At 36.5% G+C, this 19,871-nt stretch overlaps 1 protein-coding gene across 1 annotated transcript in view; it reads left to right on the top strand.

Annotated features, from left to right (window-relative positions):
- Psd3 (pleckstrin and Sec7 domain containing 3) overlaps positions 1–19,871 on the top strand; it is a 461,162-nt gene that overhangs the window by 356,639 nt on the left and 84,652 nt on the right. Inside the window, exon 11 of the mRNA XM_026395813.2 lies at positions 17,365–17,558. Within this exon, the coding sequence (XP_026251598.2) occupies positions 17,365–17,558 (194 nt within the window). The remainder of the gene's footprint in view (positions 1–17,364; positions 17,559–19,871) is intronic.

The following is a 19,871-nucleotide window of genomic DNA, read 5'->3' as shown; positions in this document are numbered from 1 at the left end:
ATTTATATACCATAAAATTTGCCCTTATTCAAGTGTCCAATTCCATGTTTTTTAAAAAATAAATTTAGAGTTATCTGCTTACCACAATCTATCATGTCATTCCCATCACCCAAAAGCATTTTTAACTGCCACTCTTCTCTCCTTTCTGATTCTGCACCGATTTTTACATCTCTGTTGAGACACATATTACAATATTTCATAACAAAATGTATGACCCATTATTATGTGTATTTCCCCTGCTGGATTATGAGTTCCTTCAGGAGTCTTCACCATCATGATATTGCCACTGCCTAGCTCACCTCCCGGAAGCTCAGAGCTTCTGATCACTGCTGGGCCAGCACTGAATATGCCCTGAGGGATACTATTTCTAGGCTTTTCCTTCTTGGAAGAGAGCAGGGCTTGACCTCCTGCTGCTTGCCATGTTCCACAGGCATTCCTATGGGTGACAGAGTGCCTATAAAAAATTTAAATTGGGGAGTACCCTCACCCCAGGAATCCTATAAGGTGTGACCACTTAAAGTAAGTTCTTGCTTTCCGTAGATTCTCTCACCTGGCTGGACCTTGGTATTCCACTGAGATGATAATACCTAGTCTTAGAGGTAAAGAACATTAAGTTACAAATGGGTCATGCTTGGAGAAGAGCAAGGTAGTTTGGCACCTGATTCATACCCCATTCCCTTTTATGTTTTTGGCTAAAAGAATGTACACAGAGCAAGTTTTGAGTCAAATGAATCAAGCATCACTTTTGTGACCCAGAGTGCAAAGTTCCCTCAGAAATTTACGTTGGAGAATGTAGTGGGACCTGAGTGACCACTGGACCCCTGAACTCACCAGCTTAACTCAATCAAGACTGAGAAACCAGAACTAAAGGGGCAGAGGTGAGCCCTATTCCACCATGTTTGCTACACAGTAAGGCAACAGGGCAAGATTGCTTTGCCTGATATCAGCAAAGTGGGGGCCAGGCTAGAGTTCACCTAGTTTGTGAGTCACTGAAAGGTAGGTTAATGGGGCTACTGACTTCTGCTCCCTATGTAAGGAGCAAAGAACAGGAGCTGCTTTGTAGCCCTCCATCTGCTCCCCCAAATGTCCTCAGTTTTATTGTTGTGAAGGGCTTGCATGCCATGTCTTGGAGTATATGCATTATGTTGAAGAGAAGAGGGCATTTTGGTAGCATTTGGCCTAAACTTATATAGGCATAGGTTTCCGTTTGGCGTCAACTGCTGTAGAGAAACATGAGATTTCCTGATCTTTTTGTATGTTTATGCCTTGAATCAGTATCTACAGAATCCTATGGTCATGGAATGGAATGGATTCAAGGCAATAGCGAGGATTCCAGAGACCTCTCTGCTCATCCTGGTCTCCCACTCCCTGGATAGGCCTTCACAGCCTGTGTTTGCTGACCTAGAGCAAGCCATGATTTTGTGTGTGAGGAAACTTAGACCTAAAGAGATGCTGTAGCTTCCTTTGGGCACAGTGGAGCTTGTTTGTAAACAAGTACTCGGACACAAATGTCTTGAGTTTTATTCTCTAGGGCATACCCCACTGCAGAAAGGATGAATTAATCAGAAGCAACAGTGGTACTGTGATATCTAAATGAGTTAGTGTCATATGGCTACCTTAACAAAAATGTCATAAACTGGCTTTAAAAACATAATTATTGTCTCACAGCTCTAGAAGTAAAAGTCCAAGGTCAAGATGTGAGCAGGTTTGGTTCCTTCTGAGGGCTGTGAGGGTAATGTCTCCAGTTTCTGTGCTAGTGTCTGGTGGCTGCAGGGGTTCCTTGTTTTGGAGATGACATTCTCCCCGTGTTTTCTCCATATCCTTGTCCTTCTCTCTGTGTCCTACTCTCCACATTTCTCCTTTCATTAAGGACCTCTGTCATATTGGATTAGGGCCCACTCCAATGGGTCCATCATATTATTTCAGGTCCATCATATTATTTCCAGGTAGGGTCACATTTGTGCATAGTGGGGTTTAGACCTTCACTATCTTTGGTGGGTGGTGCAGGCACAGTACACAGTTCAACTAATTACACTAAGAAAATCCAGAATTTAAAAAAAAAAAAAGGAAAATGGGCAAGGTGGTGGATTAGGAATTCCAGATCTTTCTTGTTTCATGGAAACTAAGTAAATAACTAAGACTTTTAGTAAAATAAGTTCATCTAAACTCTGAAAACCAAAGATCTACAGTAACCAAGCAAACTTGAAATAAAAGCTGTATTCAAAATAGTAAGAAATTTCATAGCAATGTTACCCTCCCTGGCATGGTTTGGCAAAGTCCAGAGGAAGAAGTCTAATCCTTAGTTGTTCCCTTCTTTGGATGGGGTTTAGAAAAGAGAACTTCACAGCATCCTGGCCCGTCTGTGTCATACTGAAGTGAAATTTTCTTTTCTTTTCTTTCTTTTTTTGCCAGACACTGATAAAAGTTGAGGAATGGCAGCATAATTTGATCTCAGAGTGGTGGAAGCCACAGAATGCAGTAGTGGTACCTTGACACTTTAAATATCAGGTCTTGGGAGAGCAAGAGATTACAGGAACAGAAACACAGTAGAGCATCTAATGCCTCAGAAAGAAACCCGGATGAGACTCTGAGAACTTTAAAATCAAACATGGTACAGAAAGAACTCAAAGGGGTAGGGGAAAGCTAAGATAGCTTTTAACTCACCTGAAGAAAACAAAAAATAAAGGATATCAGTCTCACTTTAATCATATCTTTTCCCTATCAGCAGACATAAATATTGTTTTAAAATAACCAAGCAAATTCTGATTGGCGTGTAAGGAGATTGGAAGTCAACACTAATCTTAGCAAGTGAAAATCTGAACAAACTGAAAAATCAATAACTCTATAGATTAATCGGAGAAGTGAAGTCTCAGAGCAAGCCATTTCCCCCAAAATTGGACAGAAGGACTGTTGAATAAAAAAAAGAATCACAACTTGGTGAACTGAAAATTCCCAAGCCGAATCCAGCATGGAAAATTCTAGTATGATAGGAAAACTGACTATAATTGACAAATTTCTGGCTCATATCAGTCAAGTGTGAAAGGTGGAAACTCCAGGGGAACCCAGTTGCAGGCATGGGGTGGGGCACATTTACTTCTAGGAGCTCAATCAGTGCATCACAGTGAATACTGGAGAAAACTCCCAGGCTTCTGGCAGGGGTGGAGGAAAAGGAACATTTTTGAAGTACAGTTCAGCATTCCATTCTTGAGAAAGTCTCCCCTCAAGAGAAACTCTTTTACTAGAGCCTATTTAGTTTTCATAAAGCCTGGCTAATATGGGAAAGGAGAAATGCCTACCTGGCCTTGTTAGCTGCCTTCTCCAATCCAAGGGCATGAGGGGTGAAAATTGAGGGCACATGGAAGTTCACAGACACAGGCTCATTGAACACTGGGACCATCTCAAGGCGGTAGGGTGCTTCCCCTCCCCTCATACCTTCACCATATTCCCAAAGGCCTAGTCACCAAAGACATACTAATGAGGAGAAAACACAGTTTGAACAGGCAGAACAAGCATGAGAATTAGAATCAGATATTGCAGGGATGTTGGAGTTATCAGAGCAAGAATTTAAAATAGCTCTGATGAAGATGTTGAGAACTCTAGTGGTTAAAGTAAACAGCATTTAAGAACAGAGAGAAGTAAGCAAAGAGATAGAAACTCTAAGAAAAGCTACATATAAAAACGCTTGCAGATACAAGCAGTATCTTTGATGGATTTGTGAGGATATACTGCATGTATATGAGGAAAGAATTCAAACTTGAGAAGACATCAATAGAACCTTCCAAAATAGAAAAACAAAGAGGAAAAAGACCAGAAACTTAGAGGAAGAACAGAGTAACAGAATATCTGAGAAACAGCCCAAATAGAGAAAGCATGCAACTGCTTGGTATTATCAGAAGAAAGACCAGAAGATAATGAAAAAGAAGTATCTGAAGCCATAAATGGTTCAGGCAACAAACCTGAGGTCTCTCAGAAAACACTAAGAATAATAAATGCAAATGAAAAAAAAAGATAAAAAAGAAAAATCTTGAAATTAGCCACAAAGGAAAAACATCTAAGCAGGGGCAAGGATGGAAGAACCAACTATATATTGGCCCAAAGAAACCTATTTTAAATATAAATGTGTGTATAATTTAAAAGTAAGCATAGAGAGTAAGACATATTATGTTAACACTAATCAAAAGAAGGTGAGAGTTGCTATATTAATTTCTGCCAGAAATTAATAAAGGATAAAAGGGTATTGGATTAATAAAGGATTTGGTTCTCCAAGAAAGCATAGCAATCTTTAAATTACGTGCATTTAACAATAGTGTCAAAATGTGTGAGACAAAAACTGATAGACTTCAAAGAATTGACAGATCCAGCAGGCAAATAAGAAAATTGTTAAATTAGTCAGCACAGTCAATCAACTGTACATAATTGACATTACGGATAACATTATCCAATAACAACAGAATTACATATTCCTCTCAAGGTCATATGGAATATTCACCAAAATAGATCATTGCGTTCTGGGCCATAAAATATACCCTCAACAAATTTTTAAAATACAGTATGTGCACTCAGGGAATTGTGGAATTTAATTACAAATTAACAACAGAAAGACATCTGGAAAATTCCCCAAATACTTGAGCATTATATAGAATTTCTAAATAATAGGTGAAAGAAGAACTCTAAAGACAAATTTTTAGACATTTTTATCTAGATGAAAATGGAAATGCAATTTACTGTAATTTGTGGGATACAGGGGAAAACTGTAAATGCTTAATATCATAGCATTTAATGCATGTATTACAAAAGAAGAATGATCTCAAATCAGCAATCTAAGTTCCCACCTTTGGAAACTAAAAAAGAGGAGCAATTTAAATCCAAAGTAAATTTAAAAAGAAGAAGAAATAAAAATTTGGGCAGAAATCAATGAAATTGAAAACAGAGAATTAAAGGAGTTAATCAACAAAACCAAAAGCCAGTTCTTTGAAAAGATCAATGAAATTAATAAGCTCTTGTTATGTTTACCAAAATAAAAAGATTGAAGACCTAAATTACTAATATCAGACATGAAATGGAGGGATGGATAGAACTACAGATCCTCTAACATCGAAAGAATGGTAAAGGGATATTATACACAAGTCTATGCTGAAAGGTTTGATAATCAGCATGGAATGAAACAATTTCTTAAAAGATATCCTTGGCCAAAACTCACACAAAAACAAACAGAACATTTAATTAGGCCTGTATCTATTAAAGTGATAGAATCGGTAATTAATAGTCTTCCCAACTAGCACCATACCCAGTTGGTTTTACTGGTAAATTCTACCAAACTTTTTTGGATACATTTTTACCAATTCTGTATATTTTAGGATGTAGAAACAAGGAGAATATATCCCAACTCATTCTAATAGACACCATTGCTATAATAACCAAATGAAACACATTAAAAGAAAGGAAAATTATAGACCAGTATCTCTCATAGTTGAAAAACCCTTAACGAAATTTAGCAGATCAAATTAAAAATATATATATATAAAGAACTACACACCACGACTATTTGAGATTTATCCAAAATGGGCAAAAAGTGGTTCAGCATTTTAAATTCAACTAATGAAAACCATCATATCAACTAAGAAGAACCACACATTCATATATTTAATAGCTGCACAGAAAGCTTTTCACAAATTTGGGCTGGGGTTGTGGCTCAGTGGTAGCACACTCATCTGGCATGTGTGAGGTACTGGGTTCAATCATCAGCACCACATAATGTGTGTGTGTGTGTGTGTGTGTGTGTGTGTGTGTCCCTCTTCAACATCATGCTGAAAATCCTAGCCAATGCAGGAAGACAAGAAAAGAATTGAAAGTCATGTATATTCTGAAGGAAAAATAAGACCTTGTTTGCAGATGGCATGATTTTCTAAACAACTCTTGAAAGTAATCAATGATTATTGCAAGATGTAAGATTACTACCCAAAAATCAGTTGTTTTTTATATACCAGCAATTAACCAGTGGAATTTGAAATTAAAAACAAAATACCATTTATTTTGGCACCTGCAAAAATTAAAATCCTAATGGAAGAAATCAAAGAACAACAGACAACAGAGATATTTCAAGTTCATGAATAGGAAGACTCAGTACCATCAAAATGTCTGTCTATCCCAACTTGATCTGAGGATTTAGTGCAATCCCAATTCAAATCTCAGCAAGTTATTTTTGTGGACATTGACAGACTCCTGTTTAAAGTTAATATGAAGAGACAGAAGACTCAGACAAGCCAATGCAATATCTAAGGAAAAGAATAGTCAAGGAACTGATATTACCCAACTTTAGAACCTATATAAAGCTGTAGTAATCAAGACAGTGAGGTATAGTGAAAGGATATGCCAATCAATCAATTGAAGAGAGTAGAAAGTCCAAAAATAAATCCACATAAATAATCAGCTTGTCTCTGACAAAGGAACTAAGATGGTCTTTTCAAAAAATGGTTCTGGAGGAAGTAGACATTCACATTCCCTTCCCCCTGCCCACCAAATCTGGACACAGACCTTACATCTTAAGTTAATTTTCAGTTGCTTATAAGCCTAAATATTAAAAAAAAAAACTATGAAAATTCATACTAGATAGGACAAAAATCTAGATAACCTTGGGTACAGTAATGACTTTAGACACAACACTGAAGGCATTCATGAAAGCAAAAGTGATTGCCAGGAGTTAAGTAGGATGGATGAATAGGCATTTAGATCAGTGAATATAGTCTCCATGATACTGGAAGGTAGAAAACAACATTGTGTATTTGTAAAAATTCAACATCAAAAGCTGACACTTAGGAGACAATGATGTGTCAGTGTAGGTTAATTGGTTGTAACAAATGTGCCTCTCTGATGTTTTCATAGTAGGATTGTGGAGGAAGGAGGTATATGAGAAATCCCTATCTTTAACTCAATTTTGCTATGAACCTAAAACTGTTCTAGAACATCTTTTTTTGAAAAAACAGCAAAGAAGGAGAAATTCCAAATGATGGTAGGAAAAAAAGGAAAAATAAAAACATGATTTGTAAAAAGCATAAAAAGTGAGTGGAATGTGCCTGTATGTTTATAATCACTAAGCATAAACAGTAATTAAGGTATTACTGATGGCTGGGGAGAAGGAGGGACTAGGAAGTTATCGATTTTAACAAGCACAAATCTTCAGTTTGGCATGAAGAAAAATTCTAGAGGTGGATTGGGATGGCTGCATAGCAATGTGATTACACTTAGCACCACAGATTGTACATTTAAAATTTGTTAAAATTATAAATTTGATATGGATATTTTCCCCAAATGAAGAAAAATGGGAAATTCATGTATAAATGTGAATGCTGCCTAGTAAACTTATCCTTATTCTTTACTGTCAGACTCCAATGTTAGAATCTCTGCAATAACTTCCCATCGAGTCCAGGTTGACCAATATTCCAGTTCTGATCTGGAAAATGTTTTTATTATCTTTGCAACTATTCTTCACACAACTATGTGTGCACACAAGTGCCCCACACATTAAATCTGTATAATGCTTTTGGTAGTATGGTCATTTTGACAATATTCTGCCTATCCAAGAACAAGGGACATCTTTCCATCTTCTAAGGTCTTCTTTAATTTCTTTCTTTAGTGTTCCGTGGTTTTTGTTGTAGAGGTCTTTCACCTCTTTTGTTAGATTGATTCCCAAGTTTTTTTGTTTTGCTTTATTCATTTTTTAGGATATTGTAAATGGGGTAGTTTTCCTCATTTCCCTTTGAGAGTGTTTGCCAGTGATATACAAAAATGCCTTTGATTTATGGGTGTTGATTTTTGTATCCTACTTTGCTGAATTCACTTTTAATGCAATTCCAATCAAAATCCCAATGACATTCCTCATAGCAATAGAAAAAGCAGTCATGAAATTTATCTGGAAAAATAAGAGACCCAGAATACCTAAAGCAATCCTTAGCAAGAAGGGTGAAGCAGGTAGCATCACTATACTAGCCTTAAACTATACTACAGAGCAATAGTAACAAAAACAGCATGGTATTGGCACCAAAACAGACTAGTAGGCTAGTGGTACAGAATAGAGGACACAGAGACTAAATTACATTATATTAGACAAAGATGCCAAAAACATATATTGGAGAAAAAAATAGCCTCTTTAACAAATGGTGCTTGGAAAACTGAAAATCCATATGCAGCAAAATGAAATTAAACCCTTATCTCTCACCATGCATAAAACTCTACTCAAAGTGGATCAATAACCAGAAATACTGCGTCTAATAGAAGAAAAAGTAAGTCCAAGTCTCCATCATATCGGATTAGGCCCCTACTTCCTTAAGACTCCTTTAGTGCAAGAATTAATAAATGGAATGGATTCAAACTCAAAAGCTTCTTTTAAGCAAAAGAAACAATCAGGTGAATAGAGAGCCTACAGCTTGGGAGCAAATTTTTACCACTTGCACATCAGATAGAGCACTAATCTCTAGGGTGTATAAAGAACTCAAAGAGCTAAACACCAAAAACACCCAAATAACCCAATCAATAAATGGGCCAAGGAACTGAACAGACACTTCTCAGAAGGTGATATACAATCAATCAATCAAATATATGAAAAATGTTCAACATCTCTATCAATAAGAGAAATGCAAATCAAAACTAAGATTTCATCTCATTCCAGTAGAATGGCAGCTATTAAGAATACAAACAACAGTAAATGTTGGCTAGGATGTGGGGGGGAAAGGCACACTCATACATTGCTTGTGGGACTGCAAAATGGTGCAGCCAATAAGGAAAGCAGTATGGAGCTTCCTTGGGAAACTGGGAATGGAACCACCTTGTGTAGCCCAAGGACTTATACCCAAAAGGACTTCCGTGTATACCCAAAGGACTTAAAAACAGCATACTACAGGAACACAGTCACATCAATGTTTAAAGCAGCACAATTCACAATAGCTAAACTGTGGAACCAACCTAGGTGAATAAAAAGAATGTGATATACACACACACACACACACACACACACAGGAATATTATTCAGCAATAAAAGAGAATAAAATCATGGCATTTGCAGATTAATGGATAGAGTTGGAGAATATAATGCTAAGTGAAGTTAGCCAGTTCCTAAAAACCAAATGCGAATGTTTTCTCTGATATATGGAGGCTGATTCGTATTGGGGTTGGGAGGGGGGAGAATGGGAGGATTCGATGAACTCTAGATAGGGAAAGGGGTGGAAGGGCAAGAGAGGGGAAAATGAGGGGGGGTAAAAAAGATGGTGGAATGAGATGGACATAATTACCCTAAGTACATGTATGAAGACACAAATGATGTGATTATACATTGTGTACAACCAGAGATAGCAAAAATTGTGCTCTGTATTTGTAATATGAATTGTAATGTATTCTGCTGTCATATATAACAAATCAGAATTAAGAGAAAAAAATGCCCCACACATTTCTATTTGATTTCAGCATTTCAATTCAATGGAATTGAGTCCTTTAATACAAAAAATTTTGCATTTGGTGCTGGTGTAATAACTGGATAGAGCTGTTGAAACTTAGTTGGGTTATTTAAGAATCTGCTCAGTCAGTGGATCAACTGAACAATGGTCAGCATTTAAATTTTAAGAAAATTAAATGTAAGAAAAGAGTTTTTATTTTTAGTAGAATTCTGCCAAAAAAATGACTCCAGTGGATTTTTATGATTTCCTATATTTTTGTTTAAAAAACTCCTTGTCATAAGCAGCACAGAACGGAGGAAATTCATGACTTAACAGTTGCCTTTTAGGAAAGGTATCTGTCAGCACTAGTGTGCTTTTCACTCTTGAAATGAGCTGCATTGTTAAGTCTGGGTGGACCTAGACTACCACTGAGCCACATAGTTCATTACTGATGGAACAGATTGCTGTGAAAAATGTTTTGCAGAATTTCTTAGGTCAGCAGGTATTGAGATGGTTGTAATCTCGGCAAAAATACTCACTTAGGATTCTTTTTTAATATGTCCAAAGTATTTATGCATGAATCGGACTTGTTCTAACAAGCAAGACGCAGAGCTCTGTTGTTCTCCATTTTACTTTAACAAAGATTAGTTTATAATCCTGAAAATGCCTTGGTCATTCAGAGTATAAGAAAGTCTCAGTAGGTCGTTTACTATGGAAATGAGTGAGCCTTATAGAGTTCTTTGTCATCAGTATTGTATTGATTTATGTCTGCTCCTATACAGAATTGAAACAGCCTGTCTGTAGGCACTGACACTTATCTATGAACAAATAAATACAACTCTGTAATGATGCAGTCAGGAATAATGTGAATCCTAGTATAAAAAAGGTCATTGGCTCATATTCTCAGTCAATTCCATGTCTCAAATAAACATTGGTGTAGAATCTTCTCAGAAATGGGAGATGTTATAGGGAAAAGGGCAAGGATTATAGCAGTGGGGGTGTGGTTTGGGGAAAGTCCTCACAGTATTACTACTGATGTCGCTTCTGCCCTGGAAGTCACTGCCAACACAGTTCCATATATTGAAGATTCAAGGACAGCCACCACAGACAGCATCACCTGTATCTGAGAGCAGGATACATTTCTGCCCTCAGAGCCCCATGAGAGGGATCATTAACCTTACAGTAAATATCCAGAGTACTTGTTTTGGAGGATGATATTTTGGACCTTCACTTGTTAGGGCTTTACTGGGATGTACTTTGTTGAATGTTTTCTCATTGATTTTTTTCGTAGTAGAATGTCTTTCCGTTTTTAATATCCAATGTCATAGAAAATATAAACCTCTGTAAACATTTTCCTTTTCAAAAGAAATGTCATAAACGTTGTGTAAATTTTTTTAGTAGCCTCATTATAAAAGTAAGAGAACCAGGTGAAATGAGTTTTAAATGTATTGTTGTTTGATCCTGTTCAGAATATTCAATAAGTAATGCAAATAATTACTGAAATATTGTTCTTCTCTGTACTAAGTCTTTAGAAATTAGACTTAATTGTAATTTGGACTTACCCCATTTCAAATTGACTTTTCACATATGGCTAGTTTCTACCACATTGGAAAGCAGAACACCATAAACTTCTTTTGGCTGATGTTTATGTAGAAAAGGTACATATTTGCATCCCTTAACATTCAGGACAATATTTTAAACAAGACAGGGTGTGGGTAAAGTCTCAAGTGATTTACAGATGCAGTCATTAAAACTTTATCCATCATTTGTAGTCGTTTGAAAAAAGTGCTCAAAGTTAGTAGAGAATTTCATTGGGCTGGAATGTTGCTAGTTTAATGAGGAACTTTTACAGCTTAAAAGCATTTGTTAAACAGTTATTGGAAACATATCAATATTTTAAACATTTTATATCATACGTGATTATCTACATTGGAATTTTTACTGTGTTTGGGGAGTGACTTGGGGATTCATATCTAATCATCTTCCCTTTTCAGTACTAGAAACTACATATTTGTAGTGCTTTGTGAGCCGTCATCTGACTTTCTGCAGTGGATTATTTGCAGGATCCAGGAGTTGCCTTTGGCACCAATCTCAGTTCTGTAGCGCTTTTTAAATTGTGTTCATGGCCATCAAAATCCTAGGGTTCTTTTTAGTACCTCTGGGTTCTTCAGGATTTTGATTCTGTATTCATTTTTAAATGTTTTAAACTTTGTTTTAATTTTTAAAACGTTTTAAAATGTCTTCCAGTTGAAAATACAAAATGTTTTTGCATGTACTAATCCTTCAAGTGTTCACCAGCATGTTGATTTCTGGCATAGACTTGAGATAAAGTTCTTACCAGCATCTCACTATTCTATTAAAGATTTCTCCCAAGTTTGCAAATTGGGCCTTTAAAACAAAGCATTTGCCATTTGCTGCTGCTTTTCTGTATGAATCAGCATTTCTACAAAACTGTAACCATCTAAAATACAAAATTTTAAAAATGCTAAGGCTGACCATTAGTGTTATACTCAATAACTAAGTTTCACCTTTCTAATTGATTTTTATAATACATATTATACATTAGAATCACAAAAATGTTTTATTAACTTTATATGCTAAACTTTAGTTTATCCCCTCCAAGATACACATTGATCTGCTTAAAATCATGTTTGGAAACAGTGGCTATTGTAATAATTTCTTTGGCTCTTGATGTTTAAAACATCTATTCTGTTTCCCAGAATAATCATTATATTCTAGTGACAACTCCTACACACTGAAACCATCAATAATCCCCAGTACTGAGGGCAGATTTATGATTAAGTCATAAAGTCGAACAAATGATAGTTCATTAATTCTTGTGTAATCTGTGTCCTGTTTTCTTTTGAAATATGACAGCAATACATTCAGTGAGATCAATCTAGAATGCCATTTTATGAAAAATAAAACTCAAAAATTCATTATTTTTTTATCCTCAATTTACTTATTTATAAAGCAATCAAAATTGTTTTGAAAACAAACATGGCTTTCATGTGCTGCATGTGAATGTATGTTAAAATTTTTGACATAAAAAACTGATGCATATTCCTTAATGATTATCAAGTGTAATAAACTAAGGTAGTGCAATGATAAAAGTACCTAGTATTAATAAGCATCTTGTAAATAGGTAAAGTTGGAAGGTGATATATTTATTCTCAGGTATAGGGATTTTAGATTACTCATGTCAAAAATTACTTTTTGTAATTAGTTGCATCAGCACCAAATTATTTATCACACAATGCGGTGGTCCTCTGTAAGCAAGATTTGACTGTGAATGTGGGGATTTGTTTTTTTTCAATGCAAGGGATTTTTTTTTATTTCTCAAATTTATTATACTAGAGAATATTTTTTTTTATTTTTAGTGGACAAATAATTTTTTTCTTCATGGATCACAATGTGATATTTTCATCGATGTATGCATTGCAGAAAGATTCATTCTATCTAATTTTTTGTAGGGTAGTTAAAAATTTACTCTTTTCTAATATTTTGGAAATTTAAAATGTATTATGATAAACTATAGTCCCCGTGAGTGCCATAGATCCCTAAAACATTCCTTCAGCCTGAAACTTTGTACCCTTTGATAAACATCTTTGCCTGCCCCACCCCTCTCTCTGCCCCCATCCTCTGATAACCATCTTTCTTTTATGAGATCAACTCTTTTAGATTCCACATGTCACTGAGATCATATAACCCTTATCCTTCTATGCCAGGCTCATTTCACTTAGCCTAATATTCTTGAGTTCCATCCACATTGTCCTAAAAAACAGAATTCCTTTCTGTATCACAGATGTGTATTGTTACTGAGTATAGAGTAAGTCCCCCCTTAATCTGCAGGAGATAATGTTGCAAGACTCACATTGGCGTATCTGTGATCAAGTTAATTTATAAATCAGGCACAATAAGAGATTAATAATAACAATTATGATTTTAACAATGTATTATAAGAAAAGTTATGTAAGTGGAGTCTCTCTCTCTCTCTCTCTCTCTCTCTCTCTCTCTCTCTCTCTCTCTCTCTCCCTCTCCCTCTCTCTCTCTCCCTCCCTCTCTCTCCCTCTCTCCCCCCCCCTCTCTCTCTCATATCTTTCTATACCACACTATCCTTTTTCTCATAGTAATGTAACCCTTGGTTCAGTCCAGGGCTAATCATAGGTAATTGAGACCTCAGAAAATAGGATGGTAGATGAGTGGGAACTCTTGCTATATGTACCACATTTTCTTTATTCATCCATCCATCCATCCTTGGACACAATTTAAATTGCTTCTCTACCTTGTCTGTTGTGAATAATGCTGAAATTAACATTGAAATGCAGATGTTTATTCATTATTCCAGTTTCCATGCTTCTGAATTTATGCCAAAAATGTGATTTCTGGATCACATAATAATTCTATTTTTAATTTTTCAGGTAATTGATTCAGTTTTCCATAATGGGTGTACTGATTCCCATCAGCATCCTATAAGGATCCCCTTACTACACACCCTTGCCAGCATTTATCGTTGGTTGTATTGTCTTGATCATAGCTGTCCTAATAAGTGTGACATGACATCTCATTGTGGTTTTTAGTCACATCTCCCTGATAAATGAACAAAACCTCAACCTCTCTAATTATCTGTTGGCTACTGTTATCTCTTGAGAAATGTTCTTTCCCATTTTTTGATAATGCTGTTTTCTTGCTGTTGAGGCCCTTTTGGATGTTGGGCAAGGTGTGTAATTTGAAGTGTCTTCTCCCTTCTGAGGCTGTCTCTTCACTCTGTTAATAGTTGATAAAACCCTGTCTCTCATAGAAACTAGAGCCTATCCTCATATCTTTTAATAAGTGAAGAGCTAAACAAACATACATCTGTAAAATGAAATAGTGCTTCACAATAACAAAGAATGAATTATTGATTGGCATGTTAGTACGGATGAATTCACATTTTGCCAAATAAAAGAATTCATTTACATTCCATGTTAAAAAAGGCAAGACTATAGGCAAGAAAATCAGACCTCTGATTGCCAGGTAGTGGTATAATCCAGAGAATAATATAAATGTCCTTGATTTTTGTACCAAAGAATGTAAAATTCATGAAGGAACCATTAGATCACCACAATAATAATCATCACAGGCAAGATCCATTTGTGAATGCTAATGTTAATGGGCAAAAGCTAGAGAAACAGGATGTTTGCATAGTTGGCAAAATATTTTCCCCTAAACATTTATATAAGAAAACTGTCAGATATTACCTTAACCAAGTAATCATGGTTAATATCACCATCTATAAAACCTAGACCCCCCCCCCCCAGTCCATTGCATTTTGTTGTATCCTCCCCCGAAAAATGCACAGCCTCAATCAAATCATGAGGAAACATAAGACAAAACTAAGTTGAGGATGTTCTGCAAAATGATTGACCAGTGCTTTTCAAACTGTCAAGTCCAAGAAGAACCAGGCAAGGTTGAGCAACTGTTACAGTCTGGAAGAGACAAAGGAGCTGTGACAACCAAATGCACCGTGCGATTATAGATGCAATCCTGGAATAGAAGAATAAATTAATGAAAAAAACCTGGTGAAATCTGAAAGGAGTCTCAAGTTCAATGCATAGTATTTTACTAATGTTAAATTTTTAGTTTAGAAAAATTTACTGTAGTTATGTAAGACGCTGACAGGAGAAACTGAGCATATGGAAACTCAAAGTACTATCTTTGAAAATCTAAAATTATTTCAAAATAAAAAATATGGATATTTAAGAGTCCAGTTTTACTTTCATATATTTCACAATTACTTATAAAATACCAGTGGATGAAAGAAGGCTATTTTTCTTTTGACTACCACCATCATCAGACATACTTGATGATTTTTAATGTTGTGATTTATTCAAAATGTTTTGGTAGTGGTTATTTTGGTTGAAGTTTTAATAAAAGATTAAATAAGCAGAGTTTTTTTTTTATTGTTGGTCGTTCAAAACATTACATAGTTCTTAATACATCATATTTCACAGTTTGATTCAAGTGGGTTATGAACTCCCAATTTTACCCCGTATACAGATTGCTGTATCACATCAGTTACCCTTCCATTGATTGACAAATTGCCTTTCTAGTGTCTGATGTATTCTGCTGTCTGTCCTATTCTCCACTATCCCCCCTCCCCTCCCCTCCCCTCCCCTCCCCTCCCCTCCCCTCCCCTCCCCTTTTCTCTCTCTACCCCTTCTACTGTAAATCATTTCTTCCCTTTGTATTATCTTGTCTTACCCCTCCTTTCCTCTTATATGTCATTTTGTATAACCCTGAGGATCGCCTTCCATTTCCATGCGATTTCCCTTCTCACTCCCTTTCCCTCCCACCTCTCACCCCTGTTAATGTAAATCTTCTTCTCAAGCTCTTCGTCCCTACCCTGTCCTTGTTTACTCTCCTTATATCAAAGGAGTCATTTGGTATTTGTTTTTTAAAGATTGACTAGCTTCACTTAGCATAATCTGCTCTAATGCCATCCATTTCCCTCCAAATTCTATGATTTTGTCATTTTTTAATGCAGAGTAATACTCCATTGTGTATAAATGCCACATTTTTTTTTATCCATTCATCTATTGAAGGGCATCTAGGCTGATTCCACAGGGTGGACCAATGGTACAGAATAGAGGACACAGTAACCAATCCACAAAACTACAACTATCTTATATTTGATAAAGGGGCTAAAAGCATGCAATGGAGGAAGGATAGCATCTTCAACAAATGGTGCTGGGAAAACTGGAAATCCATTTGCATCAAAATGAATCTGAATCCCTATCTCTCGCCATGCACAAAAGTTAACTCAAAATGGATCAAGGAGCTTGATATTAAATCAGAGACACGGCATCTGATAGAAGAAAAAGTTGGTTATGATCTACATACTGTGGGATCAGGCTCCAAATTCCTCAATAGGACACCCATAGCGCAAGAGTTAACAACTAGAATCAACAAATGGGACTTACTCAAACTAAAAAGTTTTTTCTCAGCAAAAGAAACAATAAGAGAGATAAACAGGGAGCCTACATCCTGGGAACAAATCTTTACTCCACACACTTCAGATAGAGCCCTAATAACCAGAATATATAAGCAGAGTTTAATAAGAAACCACAGGTGACTCTAGAAGTAGAAAAAGCTGAGCAAAAGCAAATGCCTTTATAATGGTGTTTTGTTTTCCAGGGGTGTATCAGAGCTCATTGACTTCCCTCTTCTTTGTTAACCGATAAGGTCATTGTTCTCTGCCTCCTCTGTGCTTTGTATATGTTATAGTCTCAGGTTTAAACTTGCTGCACTTGTAGGATCAGGGATTCAGAAAAGAGAGGCAATTAGGGGTTTTCTCAGTGGCTGATAGGGTGCCCCACGCTTATGTGGTGGTTGAAACAATGGCACCTGTAAGATGTCATGGCACCATCTAAATCACGGACAGGAGGCACCTGGGGTTTTGATATTAAGAATTAGCCTGGTTATTTGGCAAATATAGTTCAATATTACTCAGTGGACTCAGTCTGTAATTATTTGTTGTTTTCTATATGCCAACCTGTGCTAGGTCCTGCAGAAATACAAAAGTTGAAATCATGATTCCTGTCAAAATGCGCCCACTGGTTTAGGCATCATTGTGGGTGGGAAGAGCCCAGGCTTTAGAATTTTACAGTTATACCCTCATCATCTCTTGCTTTAATTACTGAGTCTTAGCCTGGTATATACGTTTGGACTCACTGATTGTTTTCTTATCTGTACTACAGAATGCTATATTGATCTTACTAGATTGTCATGATCATTAATCCTCTCACATAGGAGGCCCTTTCATAAATGGCTATTATCATGGTGATTTGTTTTCAAGAGGGGCCTTGTTAGAAAGCAAGGGAGTTTACACTGTTTTTGTGTTTGTTTGAATATTGTGGTAGTTGCTTGGCTCAGTCTTTATGTGTTTTTTCCCTCTTAGAGATGACGAAGAGAAAAAAAAGTCCCCCTCAGAAGGCACTGATGAGAAGGCCAATGGAACACATCCAAAGACCATCAGTCGCATTGGGAGCACGACCAACCCATTCTTGGACATTCCTCATGACCCAAATGCTGCTGTGTACAAAAGCGGATTCTTGGCTCGGAAAATCCATGCAGATATGGATGGAAAAAAGAGTAAGCTTCATTCGTTGTTTTGTTTCATGTACTTTAGCTTAAATTTTGAAGTGAATTTGTTTGAAATAAAATTATGGATGAAGAAAAATCATGTTTATTTAGAGAAATAAATAAATAAAATGTTTATTTAGAGAAGTGTTCTTGAGAAAGTCTCTAATCCTAAATCAGAGATCCACTGTAGCACCGATCTTCTCTAAGCAGAATGGTTTAGAACTCAAGAAACGGATGACTTCTTACAGAAGACTTATTTCTCAGACTCTTATTTATTATGTTTCATGGTTTCAACAAATAATACTGTCTGTCTGCTATATGCTGGGCACCAAAAATAATAGGATGGACAAGATCCCTCTCTTCATGGAGTTCACATTTCTAGTGGTTGAAGAAAAGATGATTTATAACACAGATTAAGCAATGACGTAAGGTCCCAGGAACAAAGGGAGAAGGGGGAGATTTCATATCTAAAGCATGTGTGGAGTGGATGGCCTTGATGAGGCGAGCAGGTGAGATGTAGAAGAGCATGGCATGAGTAGCATTGGGAAATTGAAGGAATCCCATCCCAATTTCTCCATGGAGTATGAGATGTGATTATCTTCTGATAGATAATGGTGTTATCTGGTAGATAATGTTTAAAGCTTGGGAGGAATGGAATATGTTTACACAGAATAATTGCAGAAAGTCAAATAACAATTTGATATAGTTGAATAGTTTAAGACAAACTGATGTATGTGCTCAAAATGAGAGGACTTTACTTCTGTGGTGTCCCTGCTCTTCTGCATACACAGATGTGGAATAACATGGAGGGGGATGCACAGTACCTCTGTTTTTAATCTGTGACTGGACATTTTGACTTAAGGTGTTAGCAGATTCTATTAGGTTGCATTCAAGGGAAGCATTGTCTTGGAGTGGTTTTTAACAGTCAATGTGATATTAAGCAAGTTTCTTAGTGTTTCCAAGTTCTTTAGGAGTACCTCCACCATATTTTCTGAACATCTTATTCGCTAGCCTAGGAAGCTACTTAATTTTATCTGACAACATTGTGTGAGTTCCCATAGCTGCAAGTGATGGCAAGTCAATCTAACTTAGAAAAAGGTCACACCTGAAGATGAAGAATTATGAGGACACCCTCTCCATTTCTATGTGTATACAATTTTGTATGTTAGCTTTATTCTTTCAAATGGGGCATTTTATACATGGCTGGATATATGGCTATTAGCAACATGAAAGATCATGTACTCGGTTTTGACACTGAGGAAAATTTTCCTTCTGTCCTTTAGGACAGGATTCTGATCTGTATGACCAAGCAGATGAAATACCTTGATTGACAACATCTACTTTATTGCAGTATTGAGATGAAAGTTCCTTCAAGAAGGAATGAGATACAGATCTCACAAAAAAAGGGATATTTTGTTGGTAAACAAAGGATTAGATATCCGTCTCTTTGTTCAAGCATGCACATACATTGTGTTTGAACAATGCATTAATCATAGTAAAAATTTCCATTTATAACCACAGATATACTTTGCAGCATGCTATGTCCAGCTGCAGCTTCTATTGCCAAGGATAAAATTGGTTGGCTGTGTATATTCTCTCTAGTTTAGGTATGAATAGAGTGCCAATCTATGAACTAAATGAAAAATATAGAAATATCTGATGTACCTACTACATATAAAGTACTGGAGGCAAAAAACAACAACAAAAAACCAGAATAACACAGTTTAAAATGCCAGCTCAAAAAAAGGCAAAAAAAAGGGAAGCAAAACAGCTCCCACTGATTCAAAATATGCACAGCATCCTGCTAGACAAGGAGAGCAGAGTCACCCATGTGAGCATCCCTCATTGATGCACTTCCTGGCAGTGGATTGGCTTGGCTGGTTAACTTATTTCAGCATACTCAGGCTCTTCCTCCTGAGGGAAGTTCTCTTTGTGTTCTGTGTTCCTGGGCCATCTCTGAGGATTATTGGAGAGGATTGCTCTGCTGGAGGCTCTGATTCCTGAGAACCCAATGCACGTGAACGTGAAATCCAAGGGTTGCCTGGCAGCTGAGCTATCACAGACCCCTTGTATCACACTGGAAGTTTCCTGCCAATACAACTCCTTTAAATCCTCAGTTAACTACTTTGAGAATTTCTGATTGGTTAGGACAATCATAAATGTCATGGGACATTTTTGTCTTTCAGGCAGCTAAAGAAATTCTGCCTGTTTCTCAAAGAAACCTGCCTCTGCTGTTTTGGTCTCGTCTCCTGTCTCATATCAGAGGTCAAAATTCAAAGACGGGATAAAACCCTGCCAACTGGGCTCCAGTTTCCAGGCTTT

Source organism: Urocitellus parryii, chromosome 14 (genome assembly GCF_045843805.1).
Source record: "Urocitellus parryii isolate mUroPar1 chromosome 14, mUroPar1.hap1, whole genome shotgun sequence".
In the NCBI taxonomy this organism is placed as follows: Eukaryota; Metazoa; Chordata; class Mammalia; order Rodentia; family Sciuridae; genus Urocitellus; species Urocitellus parryii.
Note: the sequence above shows the minus strand (reverse complement) of the source record. Positions and strands in the feature narration are given on the sequence as shown.